Below are 18,212 nucleotides of genomic sequence, written 5' to 3' on the forward strand. Positions count from 1 at the left end.
TAAATTTTCCTGTTTGCAACTTCCATTCATTGTTTCCGATTCTACTTTCTGACACCAAACAAAACAAGTCCAATACCTGCTTCACATGGTAGCCCTTCAAATACTAGCAAAAAAAATTTCATATCCCTTCTGAGTCTTCTCTTCTCCAAGCTAAACACCTTCAGTTGCTTCAATTCAGCATCCTCAATTGCTAGTTGAATTTCTTCAACTTGCTGGAATCCTTTGGACTTCTCCAACCTTCCCCCAGTACCTTCTTTCCTACCCCCATTTCCTCCCTTTTAAGCTTCCTTTTGTGGGTTCCTTCCCACATTAGATTGTAAGCATCTTGAGGGCACAGACTATCTTTCCTTTCTGTATTTGTTATCCCAATGGTTAGCCCAGTGCCTGGCATGTGTTGTTGCTTGGTTATTTCAGTCGTGTCTGACTCTTCATGGCTCCATTTGGGGTTTTCTTGGCAAAGATACTGGAGTGGTTTGTCATTTCCTTCTCCAGCTCATTTTACAGATGAGGAAACTGAAGTAAACACAGTTAATGACTTGCCCAGGGTCACACAGCTAGTAAGTATCTGAGGCCAGATTTGAATTCAAGAAGAGGAGTCTTCCTGACTTCAAGTCTGTTGCTCTATGCACTGTACCACCTAGTTGCCTTGCCTGGCACATAGTTGGTGCTTAATAAATGTTTCTGAGTGACATGAGCTCAAAGCCCTTAACCATTCTGGACCTATATAAACAATAACACTTATAGAAATTCTTGTACAAGTAGCAAAGACTTGGCAACTAAGTCCATCAATTGGTCAGTAGCTGAACAAATTATGGTAAATGAATACAATAGAATATTGTACTGTAAGAAAGATAGAAAAGGCGGTTGCAGAGAAACCTGGGAAGACTGAATTAACGTGGTGAGAAGTAAGTAGAACCAGAAGCACAATGTATATAGTGATAAGAACATCGTTCAAGCAGCTTTGAAACACTTAAGAATTCTACTCCATATAATGACCAACCATAACTCCAAAGAAATAATGAAGCACCCCATGTTACACACTTCCTGACAAAGATGACGGATACAGTACAATGAATGAGGCATACATTTCTGGATGTGGAGAATGAGGGAACTTGTTCTGCTGGTCTATGAATATTTCCTATTTCATTTTTTTTCTCTTTGAAGAAAAGAAGTAGAGATGGGAAGGAAAGAAAACAAATGCTTATTAGCTGAAAAAAAAGATTTTTTTTTTTGTTTTGCTTTTTAAGTACTTTGTCCGTGGTCTTAAAGCTTTTGCGTGTCAGCAAAATTTATTTAGTGTTTTTTTCATTGTTCATACCACATATGTTTATGGTTGTAAAATATAAATTATGTGGCTATAGGGGTTTTTTGTTGCCAACCCTTCCAGGAACTTCAGAGGTAAATTCAATGCCCACCTGGATAATTAGATAGTAATTAGATCATCTACTGTACCTGGTAATAGCCATTCTCTATGTATCACTTAGAAGAGAGGTTCTTAACACTTTTAGGGTCTCATTGACATCTGGTGAAGCCTTCTCAGAGTACTTTTTTTTAATGCATAAAATAAAATCAGTAAGATTACAAAAGAAACCAATTATATTGAAATAGTTATCAAAATATCTAAAAAAAAAACACAAGCTCACAGAACCCCAAGATAAGAGCTCTACTTCCCTCCCTCCCTTTTTTTTTAATCCTTAATTGCTCTAAATTTTGCATTTAATTTTAAGCTACATCAGACCCATCTGGAAATTAGGAGTATAAAATGCTAAGTAAGTAATCTTTTAATCTAAACTTGTCTTATCTCTTAATCTTCTATCTTTGCATATACAAAAACAAGTTCCCAAGGATAGACTATAAGCAACCACTGATTGTTCCATGTTCAGAAGCTCCAGTAAGGGTCACCTTTGGTTGTCAAACTCTACCCACTTATACAAATGGCTTAATCGGGCTCAGCCTACACAAGCTACCCCATGGTCTATTCTTAACTATAAAAAGTTTACCCCAGTTTGGCTACCAATCCAAAAAGATGACCCTTCTTCCATGAAGCTTTCTTGGATTCACTCCCACCCCAAGGGATTGGGTCCTCCTCGAACTTTTCCAGCTGTTTGGGTCTCCCGTATGCACTTACTAATTTTCTAACTTGCATTGTGGTGGTTTGCCCGCATCTATCATCTCCTTACTAGACTGTAATCTCCCTGAGAACAGGGACTGTGTTGTTATTCATCTTTGTACATCTATCTGTAGTTTAGAAGCACTAAGAATGTTTGTTGAATGAACTGTTGGTTAAATTAACATCTCATTTCTTTAACACTTAGTCCCCCAGTTAGTGCTATCTTCCCTTCCCTGTAGATATACTTATAATATCTCCTAGCCAAAGCCCGACTTGGCTTGTTTTCTTGTGCTCTTAGTGTGTTATCTCTGCCTTGTGGCTACAGGAATCTAAATCCACCAAAGAGAACACAATGTTCTTGTATCTGCAGCTGACCTCTCTCAGTCAGCTATCCTCCTCCAGATTAAAGGTTCACCTCCCTTACAGGACTAATACAAGTGTTTCTTAAAGGGGTCCACATACCCAATCAGTTTTGCTTCCCATGTGCTACTCAAAAGAAAATCTCTGGCTTGAGGGATTTCTTTGAGTGCCATATAGGATAAGATGCTTCTCTCCAGACTCCTCCCTGGGAACTCTCACCATATATATATTTTTTAAAAGACATAAAATTGGCACCTCCCTCTCTGTGAAATCAGAGGTAGGAAAACAAACATTTGAGTGAGCCCTCACTTCTCCTGCCCCATCTATAAACTGCATTACTCTGTCAAGATCATCCACTATCATCCAACCCCATCCCATCTTCACAGAAAAAATCCCCTTAATAATCCCGTTAACAAAATCTCTTTAATAAAAGGGTTTTAAAAAATAAAAAAAAAAAACAAATAAATTAAAAGGCTTGTTCTATGATGTTTGGATTCAAAGGACCACATTTGAGGACCTAGAGGGTCATGTGTGACCTCAAGGCAGCAGGTTCCCCACCTTTGTGGGAAACAAGGGAGAAGTTATGTTTCCACAGTTTTAGGTGATCAGAGTTGTAACCTAGAACGGTCAGGTAGAGGTCAGAAACTTGTGCACAGGCTAGAGGAGCTGTTTGAAGGAGAGCCTATCAGAGAGGGGAACATGAAGTCACATGGCCAGGGGATGGTGGGGCTCAGAGTCCTAAATTCAGAACAGTATAAGAAGCTTCCATCGGTCTGAACAAGTTGTGGTCTTCTGTAACCTCACTTGGAAGCTACCCTTTCATTCAAGGGGAATGAATGTAGAAGGCATCCCTCCTCCTAAAGAGGGGTGGAGTCAGCTTTGGACAAAGTATTCAATTCCTCTGAACTCTAATAAATTTTCCTTGATACCTCTTTGTGTGTCAAGCGTGTGGAGCTTTGGTTAGATTTCTAAGCTTTTCCACTTATAATAAAGACCTTGTTGCTTTTAACATCACTGGGCTATCTGACTCCTTAAAGGAAATCTTCCAATTCCAAAAAAACTTCTACTCCTGCAGAAATACCATTAACACATGACTAATATGGAAATATGCTTTTCATGACTTCATATGTATAATGATTAACGTATTGCTTGCCTTCTCAATAGGTGGAAAATAGACCAGAGGGAAAGAGAGAATTTGGAGTGAAAGAGAAAGGAAGGAAGGAAGGAAGGAAGGAAGGAAGGAAGGAAGGAAGGAAGGAAGGAAGGAAGGAAGGAAGGAAGGAAGGAATGCAAATACAACTTTATAAAGAAGAAATATCATTTAAAAAGAACATTTTTGAAATGAATTTATATGGTGATTTATTCACAGTTAAATATATCCTGAATCAAGAAGCGACTAGGAATCTATTGTGCAACTTAAAAAAATAAAGAGACCTTTACTACAATTTATTCTGGGGAGAGGGAAGTGGCTAAAATTTCTAGCTTTACCAAGTGCTCGGAGATCTAACAGTTTTCCCTCTTTCTGAATGCTCTATTTTATTCAGTGTCTGCCACGCTATTTATAACTTCTTTAGCCAAAGCCAAGTCACTCCTACTCTCAGAGTCTCATTTCTCTCCTCAGTCAGACAAAATCAAGGATTCTTATCCTTTTTTGTGTCATGGACCCCCTTTGGCAGTCTGATGAGGTCTAGGTACTCTTTCTCAGAATATTGTTTTTAAGTGTATAAACTACACTGGACAAGAAAGAAAATCAGATATATTAAAATACACTTATCAAAATGTTAATAAAAAAAAAGTTTAGAGACTTCAGATTAAGAATTTGTTAACTAGATGACCTTTGAGGTCCCTTCTGGTCCATAGTCCAGTCATTTCCTATTCTTTGGTGTTATGCAATTTTTATAAACAAAATGGTTCCTACCCTAACCTGATGGTTTAATGAATGACTTTACAGTATTATTTCCTCTCTCATGTCACTACATTTTGTTTCTTTTACTTTGCTGCCATGCACAACACACCTGTTCCCTGACTTATAACCTCCTAGAAATAAGACAGTAGGCTATTATCATCCCTAATATTTCACTTGATGCAACAACTCTTCGGGGTGGAATGCTGACTTCCACCTTCATGCTTATAATCCATGTGAAAAAAATAAAGCCTGTGACAAAAGTGAGGGTGGCAGGATCAGTAGTAGAAGTCTCTGACTACCACCAATCATATTCTGTCACAGATGTAACACGTCAATACTGCAGAGAAAGTTACATGTTGTTACCATGATTATTATTGTTATTGTTAATAGATCATATAAATATGAGCTATTAATAGCTCAAAAACAAATCCTGTGACTCATTTCACTAAACTATAGTACTCCTGGATCTTTTATAGAACTGGTTACTTGCCCTGGACAACAGGCTAGTGTCTATTCATAATGCTGACAAATGCATGATGACTATTTCACATTAGTTTTTGTGCCCCACAAGTTTATAGGAGCTATAATCCCTGGCTACAAACCTACATCTGGACTCTTAGCAAAGGTAAATGGAAATCACTAGAGGAAGCAGGGTAATGTTTTGTGTTTTGACCTTGCAATCAAAAGTGACTTGGGTTTGAACCCTGGACCTCATACTACTTTATGACTTTGGAAAAGTCACAATCTCTCAGAACATCAGCTTTCTCACCTGTATAAGCAGCAATGTTTATACCACTTGGCACCCACAGTTGTAAGAAAAGAAAGGAAGGAAATAAATATTTGTCACTATGTTGGTAGCCATGGTGCCAAGCACTTAACAAATAGACAACCCTGGTGGTAGGTACTGTTTCTATCCCCATTTTACACTTGAGGAAATTGAGGCAAAGAGAAGTTAGGTTACTTGCCCAGGATCATACAGCTCCTAAGTGTCTGAGGTCAGATTTGAACTCAGGTCTTCATGACTCCAGGTCCAGTGCCCTCTCTACTGCATCACCTAGCTCCCCTTCACAAATATTTTATGTGTCTTGTGTCCTGTGACTTCATCAGCACAGAGAACCTCTAGTGTAGAAATTCCCTCCTAGGATATATATCAGCAATTCGTTTATAGTTTATAGTATTGGTATAACTTCCTAGGGCATAGAGAGGTTGTCCCTGCCTATGGTCATACAGGTAGTATGTATCAGAATGACTATCCAGAATGACCACTATGTCATGATGTGTTTCTTTTGTATATCTTAACTGCATGTGAGTAATTAATTAAATTATTAGTTATTTTAATTAAATTAAAATAGAATAATTAAATGTGAGTTTTTATCTAAAGGTCTTAATGACATAAAACAGCTTTGGGTTCTAAGTACCTGGAAGTACTCTTCCTTTCAATTTTCTTAAATTTGAAGAAAAAGAAATGTTTCCATCCCCTAAGAGAGGCTCATAAATTCCCATAGGCTCGACTCTTGCAGCAAATGCATGGAATCTAGAAAAATAGAAGTGTGCTTAACATTAAACCAAATTAAAACTAGCACATTCTTTCCATAGGAATATAAAGTTTTAAAGGGGTTTATTTGCTACTTGCTACATAGGGTCTTTGTGGAACTGGAGGGGAACCAAGTCTTAGATATACATGGAGTTTGGGGAACTCTTTCTTCTTTAAAGGATAGTGATCAGGAGATAAGCTTTAACCTCAGAATTATTTCTCCTATGCTAACAATATTTGGGGAGGCGGGGTTGGGGGTGGAGTAGAACAAGGCAGATAAGATACAATTCTGGCCTGGTATTCTTTCTTAGAGGAGAACAGAGTGGTCAGCCTAAGGTATCAGACCTTCTGCTTCCCCTCCTGGAAAGAATCACATACTCTCCTTAGAAAAGAGGAGACTGAGGAGACTAGAGATATCTATTCATACTTTCCTTTGAGCCACATCTAAACAGATTCATGTGGACACTTATAATCTTCATGGGTACCACACACACACACATACACACACACACACACACACACACACACACACACACATACACACACACACACACACACACACACACACACTGGTTTTAACCTAAGGTACTCATTCAGGTAGTTGGAACACTGAAACAAACACCAAAGAAACCACTAAACCAAAAACAAACAAACAAAAATCCAGACATCTTTTCCCTAACTTTCTTCAGTTGGGTGCAATTGGAATCCTTTTCTAAGTACAATGTTCATTCTATTAAATAATGCATCTGATTGAGATCACCTTATTTCTCATTTTGCAGGCCCTCTCTGTTGCATTTCTTTTTGTCCTTTTTCATCATGTGAGGGCAAGGGATAGCTCAGGAAGCCATGTAGGACCTTTCCTCACTCATGGCTTGGACTCCCAAACCTCTAACTCACTGCTAGAGAGTTTTTTGTCTCTAACTGGGAGTTTAGCCATTTGTGTCTGTAATGGTAATTTAAATGGGAAGATCTTTCCCATTCATTAATAGGCCCTTGTGACCTGCTTAAATTACATGGAAGCCTAAGTCACATGTGGTAGGAGGAGCTTGCTGAATGAGTGGAAAGGTGGAGCAGAACTGGGAGGAAGTTGGTCAGGCTAGTCAGAGCTGGGAAGGACACAGGCAGGCAGGTACAGTTAGGCTTATGAGTGTTTGTTTGTGGGAAGGCCCCAGCAGTAGGGGAAGGCTTGGGAATGACTTTGTCCCCTGCAGTGATAATATGTATTGACTTCTTGGTTACTATGACAGATTTGGCTTTCTGGTGTTGAGATTTGGCTTTCTGGTGCCGAGATTTGGCTTTCTGGTGCCTGAATAAATATTTTTCTTCTGCCTTCTATATAAAGAATCTGTTACACTTTGCAATTCAGAACTAGGCCAGTATATTCATAGTTGCCATCAGTGCTGTGAATATTGCCTGGTCAGTATAGTGTATTTCATACGTTCACTTTCAAAGGCAGAATTACCATGTACCTGAGTATTTAAGCCTGCCCTATCAGACCAGAGGGCTAACCTAGTGACCTATAGGGTTACAAAGATATTGGTTTTGTATTTTTGCTTTGTATACCCACCATATAGCACAGTGTTTAGCACAGACTAGATGATTCATAATGTTTTTTGATCCAACTGGATTCTTGACTACAAAATCAGTCCTCTATCTACTATGTCATGCTTCTACTCAGAAAATATATAATATAAGAAATCCAAGACATATTCTCCCCACTCAGAAATACACAGGTCATTCTCTTTTGATCAGATTATTTCCCCCCCTACCTGCCCCTGGTTGAAGTGCTCAGTTGCTTTAAGAAATTGATGGTGTCTTCTCCTCGGGCATTGAAGGAGACTGTATGGATTGGATGTGAGCTTTCAGTTGCTGAATGAAGGAGAAGCTGCTTGGATTTCTCAAGAACATCACCCACAACAAAATAGTAAATGGCTGCAACCTGTAAAACAAGGACACCACCATTTATTTTACCTCCATGACACCCTATGAGCACTTAAAGGATTAAAAGCCCTTGAACATTCCTTCCACTAAAAGACCAAGAAAAAAAAAAAAAGGATGATATGGTAGGACTCAGAGTTCCACTGGTCCAGTATATTTGGTTTTATTGTGCTGTGACTTGAAAAATCATGTGGGTAAGATATTTATTCCCAGGTTCTAGTGTCACAGAAGAGCTCCTGTGAAATAGATATAAATTCAAGGAATACATGGGAAGAAAAGAGTTGAGAGATTTGGATTATAGTCTTCAGTCAAGCCCATTAATGTATTTTACAGTTCAGTGATGGAGTGTTCCCAAATGAAGACAAAGCACTGATGATAAGGAAGATTCTTCCTCTTTACCATTGCAATGTTGCAGCGAAAAGCACTCATCAGCATTATCATCCAGAATTTACAATAGAGTTCCTTTTATAATTATTCATAGATTATTCTCTTCCTAGGAGACTGTCTACAAGGATGGATTTTTATCTCTATTTCACTAACAAGGAAACAGAAACAGAGAAGTAAAAAGCCAGGCTGAAGGTTATTCAGTGAGTAAGGACACCTGCTTCTTTGACTTCTAGCCCCATCTCTACTCAGGAGGCCTCTCTGTTGCTTGAGGAATCACACCCCCAACAGGTGTTCCATTTAGATGGACATTCTTGAGTAGGTGAAATAGCACTACTAATGGGGGTGGGGAGGTGGGGAAAGACTGAAAGAGGGTGCTTAAGCCTGTTACATCTTCCCACAATGACATCAGGAAGTCCATGCTGAAACCAAAACGCAAATGTGTGGAAATTCCCCAGAAATTTTTACCTTTTGTAATACTTAGACATAGAGCAATAAATATAATAAAAAAAAGATAGAAAACCTAACTCAAACAAAAATTAAAAAGCCAGAGAGACAGGAATACACTTCAATCTTCTAAACTTCCAGGAGGAAAATATACATAACCACCATAATATCTACTCAAATGATAAAGTGGAGAAAATCAACAGATACTTTTGAGTTTTTTAAAAAACACATGGATCTCACTATTCCTTTAAGATTAATGCTCCCACCAAACCACACACCTATCTTTCTACATCCTTGTTAAAATCTGAGTACAAGGAGTTTACATAAAGGGTGCCCCAAAAAGTCTTAAAGCTGTTTTCAACATACCTTACAACAGCACTAAGACAGAAGGTCACCTTGTATAACTATGTAATATATGGTCATATTACTTTAAAAATACTTTTTTAAAACCTGAGTCTTAAGTTCATCTAATAGTCTTTTCAAGACAATTTGATTTATGAGGCTGATCTATTCAAAATAGGGATGTAGGTAAGGTCATGCACAGGACCCAACTCAAATAGGGGCAAGAAAAAGGGAAGAAGGTCTTACCCACAAAGAGCATCCCCACCTTTTTGTCCAAGAAATTCTACAGAACTCTTTATAGTTCCCAACTCTGATGTCAAGAGAAAACTGGGGGATGGGAAAAATATACCTAGAAGACATTTCAATATGACCAAATGGATACAGAACAGGAATGCAAAGATGGTTTAAAAATTTGAAAATAATTAGCACAATTAATCATAAAAACAACAGATACAATAGAAACCAAATGATTATTTTAATAGAGGCAGAAACAGACTTTAATAAAATATAATACTTATTTAGTAAACACCCTAAAAAAAGTCAAATCATAGAAGGTTGCCTTTCTTTAATATGATCAAAAGCACATATTTAGGAGAAGGGACTTAAAGAAGTCAAAATGTTGGAGTAAGCAGTAAATTGCTATAATTCTCCCATATTCACCTCCAAACAACCATAAAATAGTACCCCCAAGTAAATCCTAGAAGAGCAGGACCAGCAAAAAGATGGGGAGAAACAATCTTTTAGCCCAAGAATCTTAGAAGATCAGCAGGAAAGTTGTGCCTCACTCAGGTAAAAAAGGAATTCAGTCCAGGATAGAAAACATCCCAGCAAGCCAGCAGCAAGCCCCACCTCAGCAAAGCAATGGGAGATCCTGAGCTCTAGTGTGGTAGAGCAGGCAACTGCCAACACCAGGTCCTCTATGTGCCTCAGCATAGCCAGGGCAACTGGTTCCAGCTCCTAGAGCTTCCATATGCTCCAGTATAGCCCCCAGACAAATAGGCAGCCTCCAGCAGCCAGGCCACCATGTGCTTATGTGCTTCAGTGTAGCCCCAGGGAAAAGCAGAACCCACCCCCACCCAGGCCTTAGCACCTGCCAGACACCAGCACTAGGACTCTAACTCAGCATCAGGTGAGCTGCCAGACTCCTACAGCCTGCAGCAGTGCCAGTCATTCCCCACCCTACCCCCTTAGCACAGTGCCAGACACAAGGGTCCCCAGTGGGCCTCAGGGCAACATCAATGCAGCACCAGGCAAACAGCCTTGGCACAAGAAGTCTGAGACAGTGCCCCTTCCATCAGGGAGCAGAGCTCAAATTTAAAAGAAAATAAAAGGCTAAAAAGATACACAAAAAAAACAAGAAAAAAAGAATCTGCCCATAGAAAGTTATTGTGGTGAGAGGGAAAACCAAGACACACACTCAGAAGAGCACAATGATGTCAAAACACCTACAGGCAAAATCCCAAAGAAAAATGGGAAGTGGTCTCAGTCTCAGAAAGAACTGATAGAAGAACTCAAAAAGGAGCTTAAAAATCACATAAGAGAGGTAGAAGAAAAACTGAGAAAAGAAATGAGAATGATAGAAGAGAATTATGAAAAAAGCATCTATAACTTGGAAAAAGAAAACAACTGCTTAAAAAATAGAATTTCCAAATGGAAAAGGAAGCAGAACAACTAAATGAGGAAAGCAATACCTTGAAATTTAAAATTGGCTAAGTGGAATCTAAAACTAATATCTCTATAAGATATTAAGAATTAAACAAATTCAAAAGAGTGTAAAAATAGAAGAAAATATAAAATAACTCATGGGAAAAACAAGTGACCTGGAAATTAGGTCCAGGAAAGACAATGTCAGAATAACTGGACTACCTGAAAGTCATATACCAAAAGAAAACCTGGAGTGTGACTTTCAAGAAATTATCGAGGAAAATTGCCCTAATATCCTGGAACCACAGGAGAAAATAGGCATTGAAATAAGCCACCAATCACCTCAGGAAAGAGATCCCAAAATAAAAACTCCAAGGAATATTATAGCCAAATTACAACTATCAGGTCAAGGAAAAAAATACTGCAAGTGGCCAGAAAGAAACAATTCAAATATCAGGGAGCCACAATTAGGATTATACAGGATTTCGCAGCTGCAACACTGAAGGATTAGAGTCATGGAACATGATATTCCAGAGGGCAAAGGAGCTAGGACTACAACCAAGAATCACCTATCTGGTAAAATTAAGTATAATACTTCAATGGGAAAAAATGGTCATTCAATGAAATGGAAGGATTTCAAACTTCCTTATGGAGAGTACTAGAACTGAACAAGCAAATTGATCTCCAATATTAAGATCTAAGAGAAACCTAAAAAGGTAAAAAGAGAAAAGAAAACATAGGCAATTCAATGGAGCTGAACTGTTTATGTCGCTACATGGGAAGATGACGCTTGAACTTTTAAAAATTGTACCACGAATAGTACAGCTAGAAGGAATGTACATAGACAGAGGGGACTGCTATAATGTGAATTTGAGGGAATGACATTAAAAATAATTAGGGGACTAGAAAGAGGAACACAGTGGGTGCAGAAGGAAGGGACAGGTAGAATGGGGTAAATTATTTCACATGAAGAGGTATGAAAAACCTAGTCCAGTGGCAGGAAAGATGCGGGTGATGGGCATCACTTGAAACTTACTCTCATCAGTACTGGTTCAAAGAGGGAATAATATACACAATCAGGTGAATATAGAAATATTTCTTACCCAATAGGAAAGTAGGAGGGGAGAACATTACTTAAAGGTCTGGGGTGGGGAGCTACTGACAGAAGAGAGGGCAGATGGGGGGAGGCGGTAGACAGAAGCAAAGCATTGGTGATGTGGGAAAGGATGAGGAGAGGGGACAAACAGGAGTGAAAAACAGGTTGGAGGGAAATACACAATTAGTGATCATAACTGTGAATGTGAATGTAATGAACTCCCCCAAAAAACAGAAGCAGATAGCAGAGTGGATCAAAAATCAGAATCTTACTATATGTTGATTATAAGAAACACACCTGAAGCAGAGAGAAAAGGTAAGGGACTGGAGCAGAATCTATTATGTTTCAGCTGAAGTTAAAAAAAAAAAAAAAGCAGGGGTGCAGGGGTAGCAATCCTAATCTCAGACAAAGCAAAAGCAAAAATAGACATAATTAAAAGAGATAAGGAAGGAAACTACATTGTGCTAAAAGGTACCATCGATAATAAAGTAATATCAACATTAAACATATATGCACCAAGTGGTATAACATCCAAATTCTTAAAGGAGAAGTTAAGTGAGTTACAGGTTCATGACCAAACAAGAGACAGAAAGCATTTACAAAATATAAAATAGATAATTTTTATTACATTAAATTTAAAAGCTTTTGCACAAGCAAAACCAATACAAGCAAGATTAGAAGGAAAGCAGAAAGCTAGGAAACAATTTTACAGCAAACATCTCTGATAAAGGCCTCATTTCTCAAATATACAGGGAACTGAGTCAAATTTATATGAATACAAATCACTTACCAATTGATAAAGGGTCAAAGGATATGAACATGCAATTTTCAGATGAAGAAATCTAAGTTATCTATAGGCATGTGAAGAAGTACTCTAAATCACTTTTGATTAGAGAAATGCACTTCACACCTATCAGATTGGCTAAGGTGACAAAAAAGGAAAATGATAAATGTTGGAGAGAATGTGGGAAAATTGGAACACTGATGCACTGTTGGTGGAGTTGTGAACTGATCCAACTATTCTAGAGAACAGTTTGGAACTATGCCCAAAAGGCAATCAAATTGTGCATACCCTTTGATTCAGCAATACCACTACTAGGTCTGTATCCCAAAGAGATCATAAAAAAGGGAAAAAGGACCTACATGTGCAAAAATATTTATAGTAGCCCTTCTCATGATGGCAAAATGTTGGAAATTGAGGGGATGCCCATCAATTGGGAAATGACTGAATAAGCTATGTTATGTCTACCAATCCTATTCACTCTGTCATGCAAGTGTCATAATGATTTACTTAGAAATCCCCAGAGGAACTAATTAAGATCATTAATGTAGTATAATACAAAAAAAAAAACTACAAAACCATCAGCATTTCTATAAAGTATTATTTTAAAAAAGAAATTATATTACAGAAATTCTATTCAAAATAATTACAAAATACAAAAAGATCCTAGGAATTAGTCTAACAATGCACATTTGATATATAATTACAATAACAAAATACTTTTAATATAAAAGGAGAATTTAATAGAGATATTTAATGTTCATGATTGATTAATGACATTAAAAATGATATTTTACCTAAATTAAGTTCCAGACAGTGCTACACCAGTCAAATCACCAAAGGGATACTTGACAGAAAATTTGACAGAACTAAACAAAATAATGACAGCGTTCATCTGAAAGAATAAAAGTCTAAAAGTCCTGAAGAAAATAATTTTTAAAATTAGGAAGGAAAGTAGTCTTAGCAGGACACCAAATTTCAAACTATAGTACAAAATTATTGCCCTCAAAATTATTTAGAACCAATTTTAAAACAAAAAAGTGATCACTGATATAAATTAAATAAACAGAACTCAGAAATAAACTAACACAATAGCACTGAGTATACCTAAGTATACTAACAACTGGGGTAAGGATTCCTTATTGAACAAAAACTTAAAGGAAACCTGGAAAAGCATCTGGTAGAAATCCGAAATTAGGTTGAGAACATCATCTTACACCATATTCCACAAACTCCAAATGGGTACATGCAGCTAGGTGGTGCAGTGGATAGAGCACCAGTGCAGGAGTCAGGAGGACCTGAGTTCAAATCTCACCTCAGACACTTGACATTCACTAGCTGTGTGACCTTGGGCAAGTCACTTAACCCCAATTGCCTCATCCTGGGTCATCTCCAGTCATCCTGATGAATATCTGGTCACTGGATTCAGATGGCTCTGGAGGAGAAGTGAGGCTGGTGACCTGCTCAGCCCTCCCTCACTCAAAACAAAGTCAAGTGCAAGTCATGTCATCATTTCTCTGATGGCTTGGTCTTCTTCAGCAACAAAGGACAAACACACACAAATGGATACATAGTCTGAATACAAAATGTCATTTTATCGTTAAAAAATATAAAAGAGATTTTATCTTTAATAACTGTGGATAGAGGAATCAAAGAAAAGGACAGAGATAACAATAAAAGATTAAATAAATAATTTCAATGACCTAAAATTGAAAAAGTTTCTCCTCAATGAAAATAAATGAAGTTAAAATGACAGCAACATATGTATGCATTAGGAGCCAAGCAAAGACTGGAAAGGCAGATTCAAGGTTCCATATAAAGGACCCAGCACAGAAGAACTTTCAGTCATGTCTGACTCTTCATTGGCAAAATTGCTGGAGTGGTTTGTCATTTCCTTCTCCAGCAGGAGATTTGCATTTTCAGAAATGGTCAATGTGTTGATTTGTTTTAGAGGACTATCCATATTTGTTATAAGGGAGAGTATCCTACAGTAGGGGGCTTAGGAGGTTGTAATAGATATGAAAAAAGAACAATAAACATGCTATGGACAGGAGAAGAATTCTTATCAAAACAAGGGCATATGGCTAATAGACCCCAATTCCTGTTCGCATTGATAAGTGAAATTCCCAGAATGTGGCTACTATAGCTCTCTTGGGTTAACCTTGAAGCAATGGGGAAAGGGGTACATTCTAATGAGGGTATGCTTCCTGCCATAATTTTCAGTTAATATCAGTTAGCCTGATTACTAGCATTTAGCAAGGGATATCTGATAAAGTGGTATAATAACAATTACAAAACAGAATGGAGAAAGTGAGCTCAAGTTTAGAAAATACATGTGACAAAGAGCTGATTAATCCCTGGAATATCCATTTTTGAAAGTTCTCAAAGTGATCCCATTAGGTATGGTATGGCTCTTCTCTGGGGCAACTAGGTGGTGCAGGGGATAGCCTGAAGACCTGGAGTCAGGAGATTCCTCTTCCTGAGTTCAAATCTGGCTTTAGACACTACCTGTGTGACCCTGGACATGTCACTTCACTTTGTCTCAGTTACTCATCTGGGAATTTCACACATCAGTGTGAGCAGGAGTTGGGGACTATTAATGACAAGCCCTTGTTTTGATAAGAATTCTTCCTCTGTCCATAACATGTTTATTATTCTTTTTTCATATCTATTACAACCTCCTAAGCCCCCTACTGTAGGATACTCTCCCTTATAACAAATATGGATAGTCCTCTAAAACAAATCAACACATTGACCATCTCTGAAAATGCAAATCTTATTTTTTACCTGTAATTTATTCTCTCTCTTCCAAGAAGTGGGAGGCAAGTTTCATCATAAGGCTTTTGAAGTTGCTCTTGACACTCTTTGATTAAAATTCTAAAATTTTTCATGAAGTAATCACGAAACTTGTTCTCATTTTATTTTACATTAGTTCGTAAAGTCTTCCCATGTTTCTCTGAATCAGTTGTATTCATCAATTTTTATGCTACAATAACATTCCACTGCAATCATATACTATAATTTATTCAGCCATTGATGAATTTACAACCACTTGTTTTGTTTCTAGGTCTTTTCTACTGCAAAAAGTCTCATTACCAATATTTTTGTACATGTGGATTCTGTCTGTCTTTAATATCCCTGAGATATATGCCAAATAGTAATATCACTGGGTTATAGGGTAAATACAGTAACAGTAAATACACTGATATGAGGTTGGTGGAAGTATAGAATGAGCCAGTCATTCTAGATATCAATTTGGAATTATGCAAGAAAAAAATCACTAACCTGTCCCTTTAATCCAGCAATTCTACTACTTGATATATCTCAAAGAAGTCAAAAATAGAAACAATGGTCTGATACATACTAAAATATTCATATCAGGAATCTTTATGAGAACAAAGAACTGGAAACAAAGTACGGGCAAAACTGATCAGGAAGTGGCTGAAAAACTAAGATATATGATTTGATGGAATATTGTTGCTAATGAATATGAGAAACATTGGAAGGTTCATATGAACTGATGCAAATCAAAATACATAGAACCAAGAACACAAAATACACAATGTCCACCACATAAATGAAAAAGATCACTAAAAGAAAATAAAGTTCTAAATAACAGTAAAACCAATTAAGGTCCCAGAGAAAAGATAGAACACTCCCTTCATGGCAAAGAGACGGGAGACAATCAAGAGTGTTGTATATGTTGTCAGATGTTGTCACTATTTTTGCTTCATTGTTTTGTTTTGTCATAAGGGAGGGTTCAAGTTGAGGAGGAGGAATGGAAATGACCACCAAAGTCATCAATAAAACCTTGTTTCAGAAAAATATACAGAGTAAGGCTAGAGTTAGATCGGAACCTGTGAGGGATGTGACGTAGCAAAATGTAATGGAAAGCATTTATTAAGTGTCATCTACTGCGTTAAGTTCTGAGAATAGAAATAGAAAAGCAAGACAGGCCCTCTTGTCACATTCAAATGGTTCATATTCAAATTAGGGACAACACCCATAGAGGATGGTTCAGCAGCTGGTCAGATGGCAATGGCAAAGAAGATGGTAAAGCCCAGTGTTCCATTATTTTGCCAAAAATTGTATTTAATGATTCTCTGCTCATTTAAGTGTGGAGTCATGTACCGCACCAATGACTGCTGGGAAGGGGATAACGGCAACAAACTTTTTATAACTCTTACTATGTATTGAGCATTTTACAAATATTATCTCATTTGGTAGTGAATCAAGACTCTGCATTGCCTCTGGTGGGAGTGGAGACTGGGAGAATCAGTATCCAGTCTGTGGGAACTAGGCAATAGGGACTGGATTCCCTGATGCCTACTTTTATGGGGTAGACTTGGGCTAGACTAGTGGTGAACTTTGCCTTGAGGGGAACTGGCTTCAAGGCAGACTTCAGAAAAACCTGGAAAGACTTATATGAACTGATGCTGAGTGAAGTGAGCAGAACCAGGAGAACATTGTAAGCAGTAACAGCCACAGTGTGTGATGACTGACTTTGATAGACTTGGCTCTTCTCAGCAATGCAAGGACCTAAAACAATTCCAAAGGACTCATGGTGAAAAATGCCATCTACATCCAGAGAAAGGTCTGTGGAGTCTGAATGCAGAGTGAAGCAGACTATTTTCTTTTTTATTGTTTGGTTTTGTTTTCTTTCTCATGGTTCCTACTATTCATTCTAATTCTTCTATACAACATGACTAATATGAAAATGTTTAATAGGAATGTATATGTAGAGCCTATATCAGATTGCAGGGGTGGGGGGAGAGGGGAGAAAATTTAAAACTCAAGGAAGTGAATGTTGAAAATTAAAAATAAATAAATTTTTTTAAAAACTGGATTCAAATCCCACCTTTGACATTTGCTAGCTTTGTGACTTTAGTCAGATCACTTAATCTGAGTCTCAGGGTCCTTATCTGTGAAATGGGAGGGCAGATAATTCCTGTCTCAGAAGAATATTGTGAAATTCAAATGAAAAACATATTAGTGCTACAAACTTCAAAGCACTCTATAAATGTCAATTATTATTATCTGGTGACTTTCACTATAAACCTTTATTCAGGAGAAAAGTAAAGATGATCTGGATTGCCTTAGTTCAATAACAATCCCCATCCCACCCCTCAATTAAAATGAAATGTTTTAAATTGGTCTATAGCCCAATATCAGGTAAAGACCAAGAAACATGGGAAAATAGCGACCATTCTTGTAATGTTTCCCAGGTTTCAGATATTTCTCTTAATCACTGAGTAGGCAGAAAATACTAATGAATAAATATTAGTCTGAAGATAATTTGCTGCACAATTAATAGGAAGGACAAGTTTTATACTGTTCTGACAACTATAAGAAATCAGAAACACTAAAGTGGCTCCTGCTTGAGACCCTTATATTTGTAGATGGCCTTGAAATGCTGCATTAGAAAAATGGCATAGAGAAGGATTCCTTCTGCTCAGGTTTCTAAAATTACACTCAGTCAGAGGCCAGAACCTGACATGGCTCCCCTGCCATCTGTGTGGCATTTTCTCTGTAGCTGACGGGGCTTCTAATTCCATTATTTTCAGTCCGGAGGCTATATAAATTATTGGCAAGTATGTAGATAGATTTTCATGCCAGGAAATTTTTGTGTGCAAATTTATATCACACAAGATTAGCAAGGCCAGCTTCTTT

The 18,212-nt window shown here is 37.6% G+C and overlaps 1 protein-coding gene across 1 annotated transcript in view; it reads right to left on the bottom strand.

Annotated features, from left to right (window-relative positions):
- Window positions 1-18,212, bottom strand: part of VWA3B (von Willebrand factor A domain containing 3B) — a 214,758-nt gene that overhangs the window by 165,212 nt on the left and 31,334 nt on the right. Inside the window, exons 7-8 of the mRNA XM_072614594.1 lie at window positions 7,680-7,849; window positions 5,795-5,910 (exon numbers count right to left, since the gene is read on the bottom strand). Of these exons, the coding sequence (XP_072470695.1) occupies window positions 5,795-5,910; window positions 7,680-7,849 (286 nt within the window). The remainder of the gene's footprint in view (window positions 1-5,794; window positions 5,911-7,679; window positions 7,850-18,212) is intronic.

This window comes from Notamacropus eugenii, chromosome 5 (assembly GCF_028372415.1).
Source record: "Notamacropus eugenii isolate mMacEug1 chromosome 5, mMacEug1.pri_v2, whole genome shotgun sequence".
Taxonomy (NCBI): Eukaryota; Metazoa; Chordata; class Mammalia; order Diprotodontia; family Macropodidae; genus Notamacropus; species Notamacropus eugenii.